The following is a 20,336-nucleotide window of genomic DNA, read 5'->3' as shown; positions in this document are numbered from 1 at the left end:
GATGTTATGATTAGACTAAACCTGATTTACTGCAGTGACCGTACTGACATCCATACTGTAGTACTGTGTAACAAACTCCCATGCTGCATGGGCGGATTGGGCTGGCAGGGGTGTAAACCTATAATGCATTCATCCTAATTGTGCCTAGCTTGCAATATGCAGTGTACTGTACTGTGCTATTTACAATTCATTTACCTGTAGAAAAGCCAAGGCAATGGCCCTCAACAGAATGATTCTGTTCCTCTTTGTAGCCTTTGGTCTGTGAAGCTAAATAGTTTTTAACAACCACTGTTGCTCCCTTGACTACTGTAGCTGTCACCAGGGAAAGCAGCTCAGCCTCTTGGATGAGGTAGTCACTGTGCTGAATGACTGCTTTCGCCTCCTAAGTGCAGGTGTAGTCTAATTGTGGATTCTAGCCCTGCGGTGGGAAGATATATGGCTCAGTGTACAGTCCTCACAGCTGGCCTGAGGGGAAAGAGAAAGTTTAAAACACACACACAAACTTGTACTTCTTCTTCTTTCTGAGGATACTCTGATATAATGCATTTTCTAGCACCTTATCCTAACCCTTACCATCTCAATTGAATGCCTAACCCAAACCCTTCGCCTAAAACCAACCTAAACCTGATACTAAACCTGACCCTAAAACCAAGTGTTAATCCTCAAACAGCCTTTTAAAAAGAGTGTCAGAAAGTGAGGACCGGCCGAAATGTCCTCACTCTCCCAACATGTCCCCACTCAATGAACCAGCAGCCTGATCCCACCAGTTACTTTTCAACACAACTTCTTCCACCACTTCACACCGAGAATACAACACTGTGATGTGTCCGTTGGCATTTTAACGTCATGTGATATCTCACAATTATCTTCACACTTACTGATGTTGACCTGGAATCAGCGACTGTCTAGGCTGCTACGAATCAAACTCGTTTCCATGAATGTCCACTGACTGATATGCCCCTCTCTCCCTGACCACTGGGTGACGCTGTTTTACGCGCCGCAATCCACACCGAATCCTCCTGTATGAGGTGGAAGTTTTTCCTCTTTCCACGTTCAGTAATCTGACACCCAGAAGACTCGGAGCAGAAGGATGGACCCTTAACTCTGCTGGAAGGACGGAAGGAAGGAACAGTCATCCTGCGAGCGCAAACGAGAGAGACCGAGCAGAAGCGAAACGCCTGTGCGCAACAAACAACCCCGTGGCTGCGGCAGCGGAGGAGAGCTGGGTCTCCAAAATAACTGGCCGTCCGCCTCAAATGATCTCAAAGCGACAAGTTTCACTTTCCACAGGCGGATGGGTGACTTTCCACGGCGCTTTGTGAGGAGGAGATGATGAAGAATTTCAGCAGCAGTCCCCTTCACAGCAACAGCCAGACTCCCAATCACATCAGAGAGCGAAACAACAGAAAGTATAGCTTACTCTCTACCATACCGCTGCGATTTTCCCTGCGAGGCTATGGTTTCTGCATGGCTACGCTGTTCCTCTTCTGTTTCGGCTCCCTATTTTACCAGCTGAACGGAGGACCCCCTAAAATCCTGCTGGACATCCGACAGTATCTCGGTAAGAACTTTTTATTTTCCTCTGCTGGCTGAAGCGCGTCATCAAGTAGATTCTTTTCAATAAAAGTTGCACATGTATCTTTAGCCCCCCCCCACCCCAGCCCCCACCCCTCTTTGATGGGACGTGTAAAAGAAAGTTTATTCATAACGAATAAGATCATTACCTCTCATTCACCGCCGTCTCCACCGGAGGCCACAGCGTCCCATCGACCCCATTCACCCCAGATGGGTTATCTTCTTGTCCTCACATCATCCATAATCTTTAAACCATCCAACAGGAGTCATGTGAAGTTGCTGTAGACTGACGCATATCTTCATAAGAATGTGAGAATGTGCGCAACTATCTCATCTAAAATATTAAATTCCCCCGATATCTTAGAGTTTGAAACTTTTCAGAGCAAAGCCTGAGGAATGCGCTCTCCTTCGCACCATCTGAATATCAGTTCTGACTTGTTGGAGCATGATTGAGATCTATTATGGTAACATGAACTTAGCAACTGTTAAGGCTGATACTGTACGTGGATGGTGACTGACACCTCCGCTTGTACAGCCTGCTGGTGCGCTCCTCTCAGCCGCACGGCGCTCATTACGCACGACTGGCACCGCTGGAACAAGGCGCAATAGTGTTCTAAAAGCTGAATTTATGCTGTTTTTTTTTGAGACATCCAAGCGCGTTTCTGTAAATGAGCCGGTGAAAAGCATGGGCACGAGGTTTTCCAGTTTAGAATATGATATCCTGAAGGAACACTTGGTTTAGATATGACTTGGAACTGCTATATTACTGTCATTGCAATATGCAGGGTGATAACAAGAAGAGAGTGGATATGTGTGTGGCTACATCTGCTTCGGTAGTCCTTACAATAGCATGTATGTGTGTGTTTGTGTGTTCATGTGTGACCTTGTGTCCTAAAACCAGCTGATGCTCTACAGAGAGTCAGATGCAGAGGTGATTTTATCAACATGTCAAAGTGTGTGTGTGTGTGTGTGTGTGTGTGTGATTGTGTGTGTTGAAAGGAGGTTGTGTTCCTACCTATTTCTTACAGAGGGCTTGAGGCCTTTATGACGTGATAAACATCTGGAACAGAATGAGAGTCACTCACCAAGTCAGCCACTAATCCCGTGGGTCAGATTGGTTTCCTGTAGACACACACACTCACAAACACACACACACACACACACACACACACACACTGTAACACATGCATACATGCACACGTGCCTGCATACTCCATCTGCACAATCCTGTCAAGAAATCTTTTTGATTTGATTTAGTTCAGTGTTGCAAAACATAAACCCAGACAGTTTTTTTCTGGTGTGAAGTTTCTGCAGAATGTGAGAAAATATTTAAACAATTAAGAAGCCAGTTTTTTTATAGTTCTATATGGGGAGCATTAATACTTTGCTGGGAAATACAAGTTGATTGCCTGAGCAGACTCTATATACACTGCACACATTCGCTCTGATGAAACTGTGCAGCCTAATGTGATTTAGAAATTGCAGCAGTCGATGCCTGTTCATTCTATTTTAGAGTAATTGCATAAAGCTAATGCGCACACAGATAGCCTGTAATGTCTCTTACTTTCTCACTAAGCAGCGCCCTGATTCTGAGAAGTGCTTTATAACCTGAACACACACACACACACAAAGACACACACACGTTTAAGTGATCAGCTGAATCTTGGACACACCAGCAAACACCGTCATTTTTAAAACCCCCAACAGACTGAGACAAACACATTTTGTGCACCATCAAAATCCACCAGCAATCAGCCATGTGCGGACCACGAGGGCGAGGAGTCCCTCTATTAGAAGATGAATGAGTGTCTGGGGCCACCTGCGTGACGCGATCTTCACTGCAGCTCCGCACAGTAGACCCTGAGGGCCCGAGCCTTGTCAAACACTGACTCCTCTATACTCTTCAGGAGTGGGGGTTCCTTATGTAACACTGACACATCTACAGTGTAGCACCTCCACTGGGACCTGGATGAGTAATCTTCTCCGCTCATTACGACGCTGAGGCGGAGGAGAAAAGACTTTGTTTCTGACTGCAACAAGGGACACCGTTTAAGTGGTAATATGAAATTACAAGCAGCAACTAAACTTCATGTTTTGGATAGTCTTCTGATTCCCGAGCCGTAGTCGAGTGGCAGGATCGTGATGGAAAAATAAAGCATTGTAGTGGATTCTGAAAAGGTTGGTTGCTGGTTGGGAGACGAGAGGGCCTTCAGATGTGGTCTGCTCATTGTCTTCATACTGAATGAAACCGTGTTGTCTTGAGTACTTGAAGGAGAGAATAGAGAAATCTGGTCGAGAGGAGGGAAGGTGAAGATCTTTGCTGTGCTGAATCTCCTTGTGCTTTGTTGGCAAAATAGCCTGTGCCGGCGCTTTGAAAAGAAAGTTCGGAGGAAAGTTATTTTCGCATATAACTTCACCTTCCCTGGTTTCTCCCTTTGTCACCTTCACCCATGTCAATTACAGACACACTCTGTTCCTCTCCACCCCAGTCTCTCTCAGTCTTCACTCGCTCTGTGTCATAGATCGATGTGTGAAACAGCTTGCCACGTGACTCAGAAACTGGATGCAAACTCCTGAAAATGCTGTAGGGGATTTTTTTTTTCCCTCAACAAGAGGAATAAATTAGAAAATTCAGCATTAATAATCCTCCTCCTTATGCATACTGCATGTGTGTGAGCAGCCTCCAATGAGCAACCAGTGATTAGTTTATGATTTATTTACCTTAAGCTGACTTTTGTTACTTTTGGCTGCACTGTGCCAAGATGAAGGTGTGGATTCCTGGTGGGGTAAGTGAATGTGGGTGTGTATGTGGAGGAGAGCAGTAGGTTGATTTTGTGCAAGTGTGTCTTAAGTGTGTGTGCTTCTCTCAGTCACACACACCGCAGAGGGAACAGAGCCTGTTTTGTTTGGGCCAGCGGCGAGTTTGGTGTCTGAGGGTGTCACTCAACATATAGCTGCAGCAGCTAAAACGGCGTGCAGACCTTTAGACCTGGATTTACAGCCTGCCCGTCGATGTGTGTTCTCCATCACCGACTTTCTCTCACACTTTCTCTGCCGCTCTTTCCCTCTCACACACATCCATGCTGATATTCCCTCAAACAAACCTCCATTTGAGGGATGTGTCCGTGTGCGCCTCCATGTGCGAATGCACAATCACACCTGACTGTGTAGCAGATTCCCCCAGACGTTTGACTTGGCTCGGCTGTAAGGTCTCTGACACATGATTAAATTCATTGTTTTTTAGAAAAGTTGACAACTTGTTTCACTGCTGTAGGCCACCTTGACTGTTAAATAGTCAGAGAGACACGGGTAAAACTGAGCTGAATGACAAATTGGCTGTGATTAGTAGTCAGTCAGGAATCGTTTTATAGAAGTAACTGCCTCCGTTCCTGTTGAAAGCGCAACATATAACAGAAATATGAGATTGAATATGAAAGGATTTGGCAAAGGCTGGACCCTGCCAGAGATCGAAGCCATGAACTCTCTCCATTCACATGCACCACATGCCATATATCTCTGCAGTGACATTTGAAAACGCTAGTTGACTGTCAGCGTCCTCTTGATCTCGGGGATTTTGAATGCAATGATGAGAAAACGAGTATGGCTGTTCTGTGATATCGCACGCCGTCCTCTTGTAGCTCCTTGGAGTTGAGAGAACAAAACAGAGAGAAGGATCTAGAATTTTTCTCTGTTCTCTCAAATCTTCCACTTACTGAGCTGGATCCTTAAGGATTAGTCAGCATACGCAGTGCGCTGAGTTCTCAGATATGTGGATGGATGTAACAGATTTTTAAGGACACGTAAGCACACAGGTCTTCCTCTGTGTTTGTGTGTGTGTGTGTGTGTGTGTGTGTGTGCGTGTGTGTGTGCGTTGTTACAGTTCCCAACTCCCCTACCATAAATCATAAACGCTGAACGGTGTGACTGTCAGTCTCTCACTAAGCATTGCTCTGCTTCTCAAAAGAACTTTGTAACCTTAAAACACTCACACACATAAATTTAACTCACCAGAAACTGGCAGGTAAAGTGTGTGAGTTGCAGGGCGGTGTTGGGGATTACACAGGTATGTGTGGACACAGAGGAAGGTTCAGGATCTCTCTCCTCCCTCCAGTTTCTGTCTTATTTACAGCAATGCTGGGCAGGAAGTGGTTGAAAGCAAACTTTTTAAGTGAATTCAAATAAAGTTTAGTTTGGCTTGTATGAGTAGTGCTACCAATAAACTTCAACAAGTATATAAAGAAGAAGAGTGTGAATGAGAACAGAAGTCTGTCGCTGACCGACTGAGTGATAAGGTTACACCACTGGTCGGCCGGCTGAGTCTTGGAGTTTCCCCATTGGTTGTTGCGCTTTCAAAATGTTTTAGCGCGAACAAGCGGTATTGACTTTTCAGACCCCTTTAGCAAAATCACCTAGCAACAAATCTAGCGACCTTTTGGACAAATCTCAGCTACTTTCTGTAGAAGAGTGACGCCAGTATTGCTCTACAAGCATGAGGTTGGGCTTCTAGCTTTCTCTGAGTCATTTTTTTTACAGGCAAATGTAGCTGAAATCACAACGCAACCTTTGTCTTTAATTTATGTATTTGGTGTTTTTGTCAGACGACCTCCCAGTTATAAAATCAGGATTTTAGCAGTGCACAGCAGCAGCCTGGAAGTGACTTTGAAGTGATTGCTGGTTAACATGTAGTCTTAATCGGCCAGTCAGTATTTCATACTTGTTAGGTTGTTTAACAACATAAACAAAAAACCATGTAGATCAGAGCAGCTTTATTGGAAATCTGACTGTATTAAAATACTGTATATGTGAGCACAGAGAGTAGGAGAGAAGCAAACAGATAAAAGTTTGGGACTAGGCAGAATGCAAATACTTATAGTAAGTTTTGACTTTTTCACAAAAGTAATCATGAAGGGAAACTGGTACTTATTCACTTTCCCTGTTTTTATAGCATTTTGAGCTATAGGCACTTAATTCACAAACCTGCTCCATTGACCTCAGGTCTGACCTGCTGCCCCCATTTTCTTAAATAACATTAAAACACATTAAAGCATAGGTAGTCACAGAAGTATTTTAAACATGCACACACGGACCTGCATACTGTAGTGAGGAAACTGACAAACAAACTACACATATGCAGAAGAGCTTTGTTGAGCGAGCCAGACATGTAAGTGTGATTTCTGGAGCAAACTCACCGCTCCACTCACACCAGTACGCCCGCTTCCTGTTGAAGGATATTAAAAAACAGCGTCTTTATTTCATCCAGTCATATTTTGTTCTTCAAACTGACAGATTTAGTGGCATTGAGTCTCTGACCAGAGACTCAGAGTCCACGCTCTAAAGTGTCAAATAAAATAGAAGGCAGACCAGTGCTGGTCAAGCTGCCACTCAGCATTTTAAAATGACTAACAGGGTTGCCAGGTGTGTACCAGTCTGACTCTGGGGTGAAGTTGGTCATGTGGAAAAATACTTAAACTTCCAATTTATTCCCTGTACTCCTTCGCTTTTTTTTGTTATTTACGTGTGCAAAGTATGAGCAGAGGTGGCAAACCAGAGCTCGAACATACATTTCTATTTAATACTAAAGGCTGCTGCTTCATGATAATCTCATGTTTAGTGGGCGAAGGTAGAATAATATTTTGCGTCAATCCAACACCCCCAGCTGTCAAGACTCATTAAGAGGTGAAGGCAGGACAACTTGGCCTACTTTCTCCATACTCCCTCCACCTACAATATGTTAGTCCTTATTGAAGTGCCGGGGAAAGCATTACCTCTGACAAACCCCAAAACAACTCCTAACTGGCGTCACGTCCGCCCTAAATGCCAAAACAATCAGACGGCTTGTAATTCCCTCTGGGTTGGTAAAAGGAGCAGTCGTCCCCGCTGAGCACAGACGAGCCTCGCTCTGTTTATTTACCTGCTTTCTAATGTGTATGCCAGCTTGTTAATTGGGTTTAGGGGTCAATAAGGGGGAAACAGTTTTTACTTTAATGAAAACCGAAAAAGAAAAAGACTTGGTGCTTTGATTTTAATTGGAGGATTTAAAAGAAAACAAAAGCAGAATCTAGATCAATATTTCATGATTGTTATAAGCACTTGGTTCTACATAGAGTAAATGGATTAGCATATTTTCTTTCTCATTAGTTATGATAAATGATGATCTTTTGCATTCTTTATTTTCTGGGTTATTACAAAATGAAATCATGTGAAAAATAGCTTCATGTTGACCCCGTGATTACATAATAGAAGCAATTAGCATTACCAATTAGCATCTCCATGCCTGAGAGGCTGCCATTGCCCTCTCCAGAGAGATGGGCAAACACTAAAACAACACAGGGCAATTATCCTCCATTAGTGCAGTTGTTTTCACCACACAAAAAGAGAGCAGATGTAAAAAAAAAAAAAAAAAAAAAAAAAAAAAAATTACCAACGCGCCAGTGCTGTTAAACTGCAACTGCTGTTCCAGGCTTGCTGACGGTTATAAACCAAGAGAAATCCCAGATAAATTTGTGGGCAATGGTATGTGACTAGGCCTGTGTGCTATGCTACTGTATGTGGACTACGTCTGCTTTTGGCCAACGACTGCAAATGACTGCTCAAATTAGAAATTGTTCTGCAGAGTTGGTATGTTAATTGTGTTGAGTTAAATACACAATCATTTGCTTTTAGATAACATTTTACAACTGTATTGTAAATCTCATTTCTTCAGGTGTATGAAGCCACTTCTCTGTCTGTCTAAAACTGAGGCACATTGTGTTAACATTTGAGCTTTGGCGGTGCTTGTAGATGTGTTTTTGAACTTTGTCTAAGCTAAGCTAAATGACTATTGCACATAAACCCTTATAACATTTCAAATTGTCATTTTTTTCACATAATTTTTTCAATTGATATAACACATAAGATATAGCCTGTTAATCAGTGAACTTTAGAGGGAGGCAGATTTGACAGAGCCAGGCTGGCTGTTTACCCCTGTTTTCTGTCTTTGCGCTATGCTAAGCTAACCATCTGCCGGCTGTAGCCTTATCAGTCTTCTTACCTCCAACTCTCCAGAGAGCAAGTAAGTGTATTTCCCAAAATGACAAATTATTCCTTTAAAAACATTTATAGCTCAACTTTATGATGTAAAAGTGAGCTACGCTCCACACAGCCGGAAGCTTGAGTCTCTTTCAGTATTCCATGTAGTCAAGAATACATTACACACCAGCTCAGAAGGGGGTTGTTTTTAGGAACTGTGTGCTGTTGCCAAGACACTGATGATGGCTGGTTGTGGTGACTTTTATGTCAGCGCCTGTGGTGATGCGTGAATCGGTGGGTGGCTCAGGGCCCACAGCCACTGGGTGGTACCTTGGCTAATGCTTGTAAGAAGGCGACTACGTATATCCCATAATTTAAAAGATCAGTGCCAGGATAAGTAGAGGTCCTGTGAGAAAATTAGGTATTTGTAAACTGAATGCCCTGCTTTAATCAGCTCTTCTCTGTTCATCCAGAAGGACAAGACCTCTAATCTGAATCAAGGTCCTTTCGTGCTGGAATTAGAAACAGAATAATTACAGTCTGCTGTAGATTTTTTGAATCAGCCTTGCCCCTCCTCATAACATCCTTCCTCATATCTCAGTGCCTTTGTGTTATCTTATTTGGGAAATTTCTTTGTTTATTTACCACTCCACATTCCTCTGTTTATTGCCACACAACACTCAACATGTCGGGTGCTTGTTTCCATTCAACTGGCCACATATACACTTGTCATCAAACAGCTGGTTTGTGTGGTCACTGAAGTCAAGCAATTATTTTCCAATTTTATTCAACAACTGGGTTCTGACTCTTTCCTCATAGCTCTGGACAAACACGCAGCCTGAAGCCAAGTAATTGGTTGTTATGGGACTTGTTAAGAGGAAACATGTTGCCCGGTGGTCAGCGACATACCTTGTTCAAGGAACTCTGCCTATCTTTATTCTGAGTGAGTTTACCACAACTCTGTCTGCTAGCCTCATTTCATGGCAATGAAAAAGTATATAGTGCTTTAAAATAGCAGCCTTAAATATACAGCAAGGCAGATAGACCAGCAATGCCCAGCCCATGTTGTTAAAACCACTACGTGCTGGTTTGGGGAGATGTATTGCTTTGCACTTTAAAGTTTTATATAGCAAATGCCCTTTTTGGGTTTAGCTGAGTCGAATGAGAACTCCAGTTTTTCTGCTGTTTTCTAGAAACTTGCGAAAGTTATTTTGTGTGAGTAGTATATGAGAGTGTGTTGGCTAGAGATGTGCCAGTGATACTTGACCAAATCAAACTCTATGTGAATTTGTTGTGACTTAATCATGTGGAATTTTAGATGTAGTCACTAATTAAGCTAGATAACCATGCCAACCTTTTACTTGCTCTGCTGTCGTTAGTCATTAAATTTTAGTTGCAGAAATCACTTCAACAGATTGCACAGATAGTCCCAGCAGTGGTAAATGTTATCCTGTCAGACACCACAGCTGAGACCTAAGGGCAATGCAAGGTGTGGGGCTTTCAGAGTTGTCAGAAGTTGCCCTTTTTTTGTAAAATGATACCAAAACACAGATTATCACCTTCTATAGCCTTCAGCCTTTACAGTGTTATTATAGCGGTCTTTCATTTGCTCTGCACAGGCCTGTTTGTACCAAAAGCCGTGAACATAAAAGTTGATAAACCACATGAATTTATGTGATTTTGCTTCCACTTATTTGTGTGCAGGTGCATGCATGTATGCACAGTTAGATGGTTTTAAATGATCCAAGTTGGTCCCTGATGAAACAGAACTGGACTCAGATTAAGGAAAGACCATTACATAGTAATAAAACTATGTTTCCATGAAGTCAGGAATACTGGAAGACAGGGCGATACAAACACTCACATTCATGCTCTTTCAGCAGCTGCTTACATAAAAGATCCAAATTGTTTCACTGATAATATGCGACTGTTGCAAGAAATGACTTTATACATTCCAGTTTCATTTCGTTGCGCTGCAACTTTTTCCTGTTTAGTCTGAAAGGTGCTTTCTGCTTTACACTCCAGCCTTAGGTATTTTACAAGTTACACACTCTTCACACGAGCTAGAAAGAATGCATTTATTGTTGTTTAGAGGAAGATAGCTTTTACAGAGCCACTCCACATGTCTGAAGGCCAAGCTAAATAAAGAGGAAAGCGAGAGAGATGTCTGGTAACCCCTCCCAGCTCCGCTCCAAACAAAGTCTTATGTAATTCCCGCCTGTCACTCAGAAAGTCATAACTTTGTAACTTAGACAGCAGCCTGAAGTGTACCTGACTGATTCACTTCAAAACAATTACCGAAGGCTTTGAGGGCCTTTAGGGGAGATATGGCTGACTTAAAGTTATGATCATTTTATTGCTTGCTGACACCAGAGACAGTTCTATATTTTAATGCCGTCATTATTGGATTTGAATGGAAGTGTGTATCTGCTGCCAATATTCTATAAAGTGACCCATAATCTCAGTTTCAAAGACACAAATTTCCTGTAAATTCTTGCTTATTTTCTCTGTATTTTCTTTCTTTTTTAACTTTTTTTTTAATTTTTTTTTTACAGACTTTAAGATTGAGGAACATTTATTGAATCCCTGCAGCATCTTGTACAATAGTCCACATCACAAAACACATTCTACCTCAGTGCTATAATCAGTAGTGACTCCTGTCCCTGTTTGTAGCAGGTGGAATACTTCAGTGGCTATCCTTAGAGAATAAAAATATTTAATTGCTCCAGAGCTTGTTGGCTGGCCTGAGACAGATTAATGTATTGATGGCAAAGAGTGGACGCGCTGTGAGGACGGTCTGAAAAGCATTTTTGAAATGTTCAGATGGAATGTGGTCGTCCCCCGTGGAAAGCAAACCTCACCTCGGCCCAATCTCACACCCCTATCTCAAAATGTGCTCTCGCTCTCTGAAACCCACCTTTGTCTCCCACCACCTCTCTCCCTGTCTTTCTCAGTCTCCCTCTTTTTTGCGCTTACACACTCTTCTCTCAACACCTGCCTCTTATACGAAGACAGGAGTGCAAACTGTGATTGACAGCATGTCATACCCGGCAAAAAAAAGTGAGGCTTAGTGCTAAAATCCACATCCTGCCATCACCTGTCACACTTATGAACTCTTCAATATCTAGATCTTTCTTTCTTCGTGTTTACCCTCCTAACAACCGATGCTCAAGCCGCAGCCGAGGCGTACTGTAGTGGTACGCTGCACCCATAACCCTGTACAAATGTTCTGGTCTGCAGGAGAAACCACATTTTCCAGATGTTTTAAAGAGACATCTTGAGTGAAAGCAACACAGTCCAATGTTAACAAAGTCTTTATCCAAAGACACACAAACGCCCGGCTTCCAAGAAGTTGTTCTCTTTCCTGTCCAGTCAGGACTGAGGTTGAGTTGTTTTGCTCAGCAGGAGATTGGTTCGGCGGGTGTGGTGAGTGGTGTTGATTACATGGTGTTTGTGTATTTTTGAAAGGGAAAGTGATGAACTGAAATTTAAATGTTTCACTTTAGTTACTTCACAACCACCCTGAGAAGTTCAGGAATGTAAACCCGCCACAATAAACTGGTATCTGAAGAGGTCAAAGGTCATGTTAGGACCTTGGATAAACCCGGCTTGAGGTTGAATGGGTAACTCTACTTCTTACACTCACAGTGTTGCTACGCCCCTTGAAAAGCCATCAGTTGTCTGGCCCGGTTCACTGGCCCAGATCCTGGTTGTGTAGTGTTTCCACTGGCCTGGCCCAGAACAACCTTTTCTGCTGCACCAGTCTGGTTTGGACGGGACTGAATTCATGCCAGTTAGACCTGCCTGTCCTGTAAATCCATCCATCACTGTGCAGAAAGCTGTTCTAATTCTTTACCACAAATTCTAACCCCAAGGATAACCATACTCTCTCCCACTGTTTATCCAGCCTCCCTTTTCTCTCTCCGTCTTTCTCCCTCTTTTTTTTCCATTTCCGTCTGGTCTGGTCCACTTTCTCTCTCACTGCTCTCTACGTCCTCATGCCGTGAACCTCTTCTCTCGCCACTCTTTATTATTTCTCTCTCCTCCTCCTCCTCCTGTTTCCTCTCCTGGAAGTCTGTGCAAGAAACTTCCACGTACATTCTTTCCTGGACAGCAAAACTCTGGGCAAACAGATGCAGGCTGTGTGTTGTCCTCTGCACTGCAGTGGAAGCGTATGACACACAAACAACACACACACACACACACACACACACACACATACACACATATATACACAGACACAAAATGTGCCACTGGGTGCGTTGGCTGTGTGAAACTGCCAGCTGGAAGGTTTGTGTCTCTAATCACTACATGCAGTTCCATTACACACTCAACCGCAGGATTTCCAAACCACTGTCTCTCCGAGCTCTCCTGTATCTTCTCCACCCATTCGCGTGCCCATTCATGTGTGCGTGTTACTGTTCATGCGTGTTTCATCTGTGACTGTGTGTGCATTTGTTTGAGTTTGCAGACTTAACTACCATGTCCATGATTTCACAAGTTTGCATTCTTATATATGTGTAGGTGCAGCTACGCTTCGTAGAACTGCTGTGAAAAGTATGATTGCCGTCCGTGACTGCTGTTTCACTGTCTGAGAGGAAAAAAAGAAACTTTTCTGTCTGTTCATGAAATTTGCTGTAGGGAACACATAATTGAAAGCAATCTACTGAGAAAGAGATTATAAACAGTAGAGAGAGATATAAAAAGATTCAAAATACAGTTAAGGGAAGCGATAAATGTTGTGATATTGAATGCACAGCCTTTGGGGATTATCACCAAACATTACTATCCACTTCCATCAGCCATCTGTTTATCTTCAGTTTTCTTCTTCCTTTTAACTCGTTTCTGCTGTTTATAAACTCTCCAGAAACAAAAAACAATGTCTCTTAAAAGCGGAAAGCCATGAAACAACAGAAACCGTCATCATCCATCATCCTTATGCAAGTGTCTTTGAGCCTCTTCACCCTGACAATTTTTTTTAATCTCTCTCTGTCATATATTTTCATAACGGGTTGTTGAGCGTTGTGGCTCTCGCATGTAGCTTAATGTCGTCTTCAGCCACTCTGTTCTAATGGGGTGCTCCTGAAGTAGAAGTGCTGACCACCAGCTAGGGCAGCCCAGCCCACATTGCTAAATTAAAGAGAGAGCTCCATCTTCAATGTCACGCTCAGCTGGAGCCTGCGCTCGCACACGGCAGCCCAGTGACTTTAGTCAGTAGTAAACATACAAAACATTCGGGAACGAGTACATTTTGTTTATTTGTGGTGTTATGATGCACCATGTTGGAATTATATGCCTGGTGTTTCCTGTTAGTGCAGTTAAACAAAGGAATCTAGCAGTGGCCAGTGAACTGCAAAGACCACAATTCATTACACGTATAATGCAACATGTGGACATGAGAATGTGAGCCATTGTTAATTTAAATAGGTTATATTTGCGTCACAAAACTCATGAAACTGTGTAAAGCCCTTGTAATATCTAAGGAGAAAAATTTCTTTATCAAAAATATTTTCACTACTCTGTAGTGAAAAGATAATACAAAAATACACCATTACAAGTAAATATCCTGCATTAAAAATTAGTAAAGTAGTATTAAAAGTAGTAAAAGTATTATAGGCTAAATTTACTTTAGCATCATAAAAAGTATTCATTCTGTGGGGCATGGCGTCTTTCAGAGTTATATTATTATGTATATGATACTATGTGTACTGTAAACTGCATTTTATTGCTGTAGGTTGAGGTGGAGCTGCTTTTTCTTATCTACTTACTGTTTATATACTCTTTTTTTTTATTTGTAACAATTTATCATGACTGAAAGGATGATTACATTTTACGTGTTGTGCATCAGAAAATATGATAACTATAGCTGCCAGATAAAAGTAGAGGGATACCTGAAAGGTACCAGAGAGTGTGAAGTAACTTCATACAGACATACCCGAGTAAAGTACAGGTTACTCAGAATTATCCACCACTGATTTTTTTCCAGGCTGTTGTAAACGACCAACCTGTGCCAAGCATCGGTATCCTCATTCCGTGATGCACAGGCACACATCACTCAGCCACATTTTGTGTCGGTAACATATGTTAAGATGGACCGTGGTGTAGAAGTCGCAGCCTGTCTATTTATAAGAGTAAAAGCTCCCTGTGGGTTGGTCTAAATAAAGGGGTTGAAGGAGCAGCAGAAACTGGGCTCATGTGGGTTATTCTTCCCACAAAACAATTCCCAGCTCTCCTGGCTATATTGGCTCCACAGAGATGGAAAGCCACACGGCACACAAGGAGTTTGTGTGTCCTGGTTAACATCTTATCTTCGGAATATCAAATGCTTTTTTTAGGGAAACAGGTGGAAATGTAGAGCGCCCTATCCTGCACTCTCTTCTCTTCTCGCCAGATGTCCTTTGCTTTCCTTTATCTCTCCCCTCCCTCTTTATCTTTGTCTCTTCTGTTTCTTTAATCCTTCTGACAATGTCATCTCCCAGACTAGAGTCTTAGCTCTAGGATAGATTCCTGCTTGTGTATTTATAGGCTGAGCTAAAAGCATTTGCCCACACAAAATCCCAAGCATGACACATTGATTACAGGCTGGTGCAGACTGTCTGAGTCTGTGAACTGTGACCAGCAGCATATGGACAGAAATGACCGTGAGTGACCACAAATACAGTTGTATGAGCAGTGCTGTTGTGCGGTTTATGTCTGACGTCTCCAGAATGTGACATATGACAAGTGACAAACTGAGGTTCAGATGTAACTTGGATCCAGCCCTTGCTAAACCAATAAGTTTAAAACTGGGTGTGGATGCAGTATAATTTTTACTCTTCTTTCACTCTGCTCTGGTTTTTACTGTCCACATCACCTCAATATTTAGTACAGTGTTCATTTTTCACACGTTCTTTTTTTTTTTTAAAGGTGCAAAAAATGGATGAACGCATGTTAGTTGCAGACCATGAATGAATACTCGCCATTCAAAGCCAGACTGCCCGACCGCGATTGAGAGTTAATCATCATAGCTGCCCTCAAATGACAATGAGCTGACCATCAGATGGTGTTTATGAATGGAGGCTAGTTATTTCTTGCCGCAGCTCTCTCTCTCTCTCTCTCTCTCTCTCTCTCTCTCTCTCTCTGTGAACTAGTGTTTGGCCTGGACTTGAAGCTGTGCCCATGTTTCCAAGAGGCCAGTCAAGGGTGAGAGAGTTTCCCTCACCTTAGCACCATGCAGCCCGTATTAGCATGAGTCAACAGAGTTGGCGTGTGGATGCTGTGTTTGTTTGCCTCTTGCCTTGCATGCATGTGTACAACAGCTATATGTGTGTGTGAGAGCGCGAGATAGACAAGAGTGCGTATGTTGGGCTCAGCAGGGTGCCTGTTGGGAGGGGGGTAGTACAGGACAGGGTCTCAGTGTGCTGCCTCTAACCAAGATGTGATACACTGCGTAACCCTGCCCCAGCACAGCAAGAGAGGCAGATTTAGCACCTTCAGCCCTCCCAAATGCCTTCCCTCTGCCCCTGATGACAGAAACAGAGAAGGAATACTCTTGGCACTCTGCTGGTACTGTAAGGAAACCCACTTTATGAAGAAAATTAGCTTCCTAATGACCCATAATAGGTGTATATTTCTTTACTGCTTCTCTTCCAGAGCTTGTGGTTTGGGTTTTGTTGCCAGAGACAAGACAGAAAAAGAAAAAAATTACCAAATGTAGTCATGCTCAGAGGCTTACTGTGTGACATAGAAGGATTTGTTTATTAGCACGTTTATTAGCTTAATTCTTAAAAGCTTATTGTTTACATTGTCAATGTTATAATCATTCTGCTCTAATTATGAAGTGGTTATTCAAAGAGGCAACAGGGTGACAAGGAGCACCCATTTCCCAGCAGCTTCTGTGTGGAGATAAAAAACAATGAAACCAGAGAAGTTGACTGCTGGCATTTCTTTCTTTCTTTCTTTCTTTCTTTCTTTCTTTCTTTCTTTCTTTCTTTCTTGCTGGGCAATTTTTTATGTGTTATATGCTGTATTGTGTTGTTGTGCATCAATGTTGACTGGTAGCCTACAAGTTGGTAATAGGTTAAGACTATCTTTGCACCAATTACTTATTCACATGTAGAAATGATTAGTCGATTACTCAATTAGTCAAAAAGCAGAAAAAGGAATTTGCAATTATTGTTATTATAATCTATTAATTTTTAGTAAATCTAAAAGTTCCAGGTTCTCAAATGTGGGAATTGTCTTGATCTTACTTCATAGTAATTGAATGTCTTTGTGTTATGGACAAAACAAAGCATTTAAAGAAGCCACCGTGGGATGTAGGATGTTGTGATTTGACATTTTTTACAGACAGTTCATGTTCATCTGTTCAATGCAGCCGGTGAACAGAACTTTATAACTCACTTTAGTGAAGAAGGGAGTCTTAAATATTGAATTTAAATCTGATATTTATGAATGCTACTCACCCGTATCTACTTTAAGACATGAAACAGTGATGACAAAAAATACTGTGGGTGGGTATCACTTCCTGTTACTCAAGCTACAGATCAAGGATCCTCCTTATTTACTCTGTTACGTCATACAGTCAGATTGTACCACAGATGGTATGAATCATTTGACTGAACATCAGTTCATGTAGGTAGCTAAGATGTGTCATCTTGAACGCTACCCTCGATACTTTGCCTCGTTACTTTGTGTCAACACCTACATTGCTTGGTCCAGCGAGTGGCAGCTCTTGTGTCCAGGGTTTTTCACAGATCTAACTGTGATGCAGCTTCCATTGATGATGGCATGAATCAACGCACAAGTCCTAATTACTTAGACTATGTAGTAAACTACCATGGTCACCGGTGTGCACAGGCTATGGTCTGCTTTCATATCGAGCCTTTAAATCTGATTCATGATGATGGTGGATTGATTTGAAAAATGCCCCGATTGCTACTGCAGTATGCAGCCTCTTTCAAAGGCTTCATCTATAAATACTTCTTTGCTGTTCTTGGAAGTGTGAGCTGCCATCTGTTGTTTATTGCTCGGTTGTTGCTCTTTGCTCACTTTTTGGCCACTGTGGTCCATTCAGATGCCAAACGCCTGTCACTGCATTACCGTTCAGACATTGTCACTCCATTTACATTGTTCACTTCAGCTAGATAAAACATTTTTATCTCCATATTAAGAAATCAGCTCAGTCAGGATGCTTTGTAGTGTTAGAAAGTAAACACGTTCTTGATTATGCAAGCATGATATGTGATACCTCAAGTGTTATTCAGGAAGTTTGTTAAAGTTCTCCTCTTCTTCACTGGGGCAGATCACCGTCACCAGCATGTGCACAACACATGGCAAATGCACTTTATTTGGCACCTGATGAGGGTAGGGAAAAAATAACACGTAGGGAAGTGTGTGTGCATGTGTATGAGTGTGTGTGTGGAGGCACTGTGATGATGTCATAGGGTGCAAGGTGGTCTGCTGCAGACGCACATCCTGTGGTTTCTGGTAGTAGGCACTGTAAAATGTTCACACACACACACAGACAAACACATACACACACTTTTTCTCACATGTGCAGATGCCATCGAACACAAATCCAAACCTTTCTCTCTTTGTTTTTGTTGTTTTTTTCCCCCCATCACTCACACATACAGTACATGCAATCAAATGTGCACATGTCGCCACGCACATACACCTTTCTCTGTTTTCTTTCTGTCTTTCACATATCACACACACATATATCCTAAAAGAGCTGAGAACAAAACAAGGGAGTGGCAGTGTCCTGGTCCAGCAGTGGTTTAACCTGGCACTGACCAGAGCTGCAGTGCAAGATGGAGCCTGACAGCAGTTTCCGTCAAATGAGTATTTATGTAACAGATGATGTAGGCATTGAGGCCAGGGTTCTGCCACCATTCACTGTGTAATTAGTGAGAGGTTTGGGGTTTCGCGGATTCTACTTATACATGTGAAACCACACGCATGCACAAAGGCACATGTGATGTGTGCAAGTAATACTGTAAGAAATTTTTGCATGCACATACAGATTTTTGAAATTCACCGACTTTCATTATGAGGCTGCAGAAACATGCACACACACAGTTATGTACAAGCACCAGCACACACTGGCAAACAAACTGCGCTTGCCCAGCACTGCTGTGCATGGAAAAGAGTTGAAGCTGGAGAGGGAGAGTCATGATTTGGAAGAATCTAATTCTTCCAAATTAGTAATTAGGTAAGAAAAATATGACCCAAATATGATTGTAATGATGATGTATTAGTCAAATTAAGTAAAGCAATTACCTCATAAAAAGAAATCAGATATTGAGCATTTGTTGAAAACTCACTGGCATTTGGGCACAATGTATCTTTGACTAATGTTGGCCTCCTGCTCTGATTTCCTGTCAGCAGTGGGCACAAGCATTTTGTTCCTGACTGTATTGACTGTTTCTGTCAGTTTATGGTTAATGTGTCTATTTACAAGATTTCCATTGCAGCAGTTATGTTTGGGATTTATTATGAAGGCAACTTTTTGTACTTGGTTTTATATTTCTTTCTCCAGTTTATGTACTGTTGCGTATCTATTTTTGCTATCATAGATGCTGAATTATACTTTATTGAGCCAAGTAGTATTTACTATTTCCACAATGAATAGGACTTGGGAATTGTTACCCCATTTTTGTTTTTGTTGTTGGTTCTGGCTCAAATAATGTAATATTTCTGATTTTTATGCCATGGCAAATTAGTATATTGTGAAGGAAAAAAAAAGTCTTTTGCACAGAAAAACATGAGTCACTATAACACATTTTACAAGTCAATTTTTCAAGGTTATTTAGGATTTTATTATTGTGAAGCATCTTTTAATACCATTGTATGTACAAAGATAGAAAGAATCCATTGCATTGCTCATACAGCTTTTTAACTGACTGCTAGTGATACTGCCTGACCTTTATGTGTGTCAATAATATACCTTTTATCTGGAATGGGTCATCTCTGTGCTGAAATCACACCTCCCTGTGTCAAACAGAAGAGTGTAACAGTCCTCTAAAGGTCTATTGTTGAGGCCCATGAGAAAAGTAGCACGCTCCAGTGGACCACAGTCACACATTGTGTGGGGCTCGCGCATTTCCCTCTGTGGAAATATTTTATGACATGGCCTCAGTTTTGACAAGGCTATCCAAAAAGCTATCACAACTAACTAACTTTTTTTTTTTTGTACTCTCATTCTATTATCTCACTGTACATCGCTCCTCTATCTACCTCTGCTCTTTATCATCTGGCTTTCGCAAACCTTAAATTTTCTTTATGTCTCTTGCCATCTCTTTCTCTCTTTCTCCATCAGTCCTTCTTTCTTCTGTCCCTCACTCCAGTGTGAGACTTAGCACCACACAGGCTCTCTTTATGCAGTCTGTTTGTTCTGCCATACCTGCCGTGCTCGCTTGTGAGCAAAGTCTGATGAGGACTGCCGCTGCTGCACAGGCTGACAGAAATGAAATGTTGGATTTGAGACTGGAGGCATCATAATCGATAGCTCTTCTGTATCTGAATGTTTCACACACACATGGTGGACACATACACACATGGACACACACATTGTTACAGTTAGGATCCTGCCATTGCTGATAACAATATACAGAGGAATGCATGTATCTCCTGCCATCACCCATAAGAAAAGGGTCCTTCTCACAGCTGGGTGAGTCTCTGAGCCAACACTTCCTGGTGCAATAAAATTCCCTAACATTCTTTAGCCAGTATACTCCTTAGTCATCAGTTTATGTCATGGATTAGTTCCT

At 42.1% G+C, this 20,336-nt stretch overlaps 1 protein-coding gene across 1 annotated transcript in view; it reads left to right on the top strand.

Annotated features, from left to right (window-relative positions):
* The first annotated feature begins 1,082 nt into the window (after nucleotides 1-1,082).
* ust (uronyl 2-sulfotransferase) overlaps nucleotides 1,083-20,336 on the top strand; it is a 62,946-nt gene continuing 43,692 nt past the window's right edge. Inside the window, exon 1 of the mRNA XM_022763896.1 lies at nucleotides 1,083-1,561. Coding sequence (XP_022619617.1) covers nucleotides 1,330-1,561 — 232 coding nt within the window. The 5' untranslated portion in view covers nucleotides 1,083-1,329. The remainder of the gene's footprint in view (nucleotides 1,562-20,336) is intronic.

This window comes from Seriola dumerili, unplaced genomic scaffold, assembly GCF_002260705.1.
Source record: "Seriola dumerili isolate Sdu_G_001 unplaced genomic scaffold, Sdu_1.0 BDQW01000025.1, whole genome shotgun sequence".
In the NCBI taxonomy this organism is placed as follows: domain Eukaryota; kingdom Metazoa; phylum Chordata; class Actinopteri; order Carangiformes; family Carangidae; genus Seriola; species Seriola dumerili.
The sequence above is the reverse complement of the archived record's forward strand: the minus strand, read 5'-3'. Positions and strand labels throughout refer to the sequence as shown.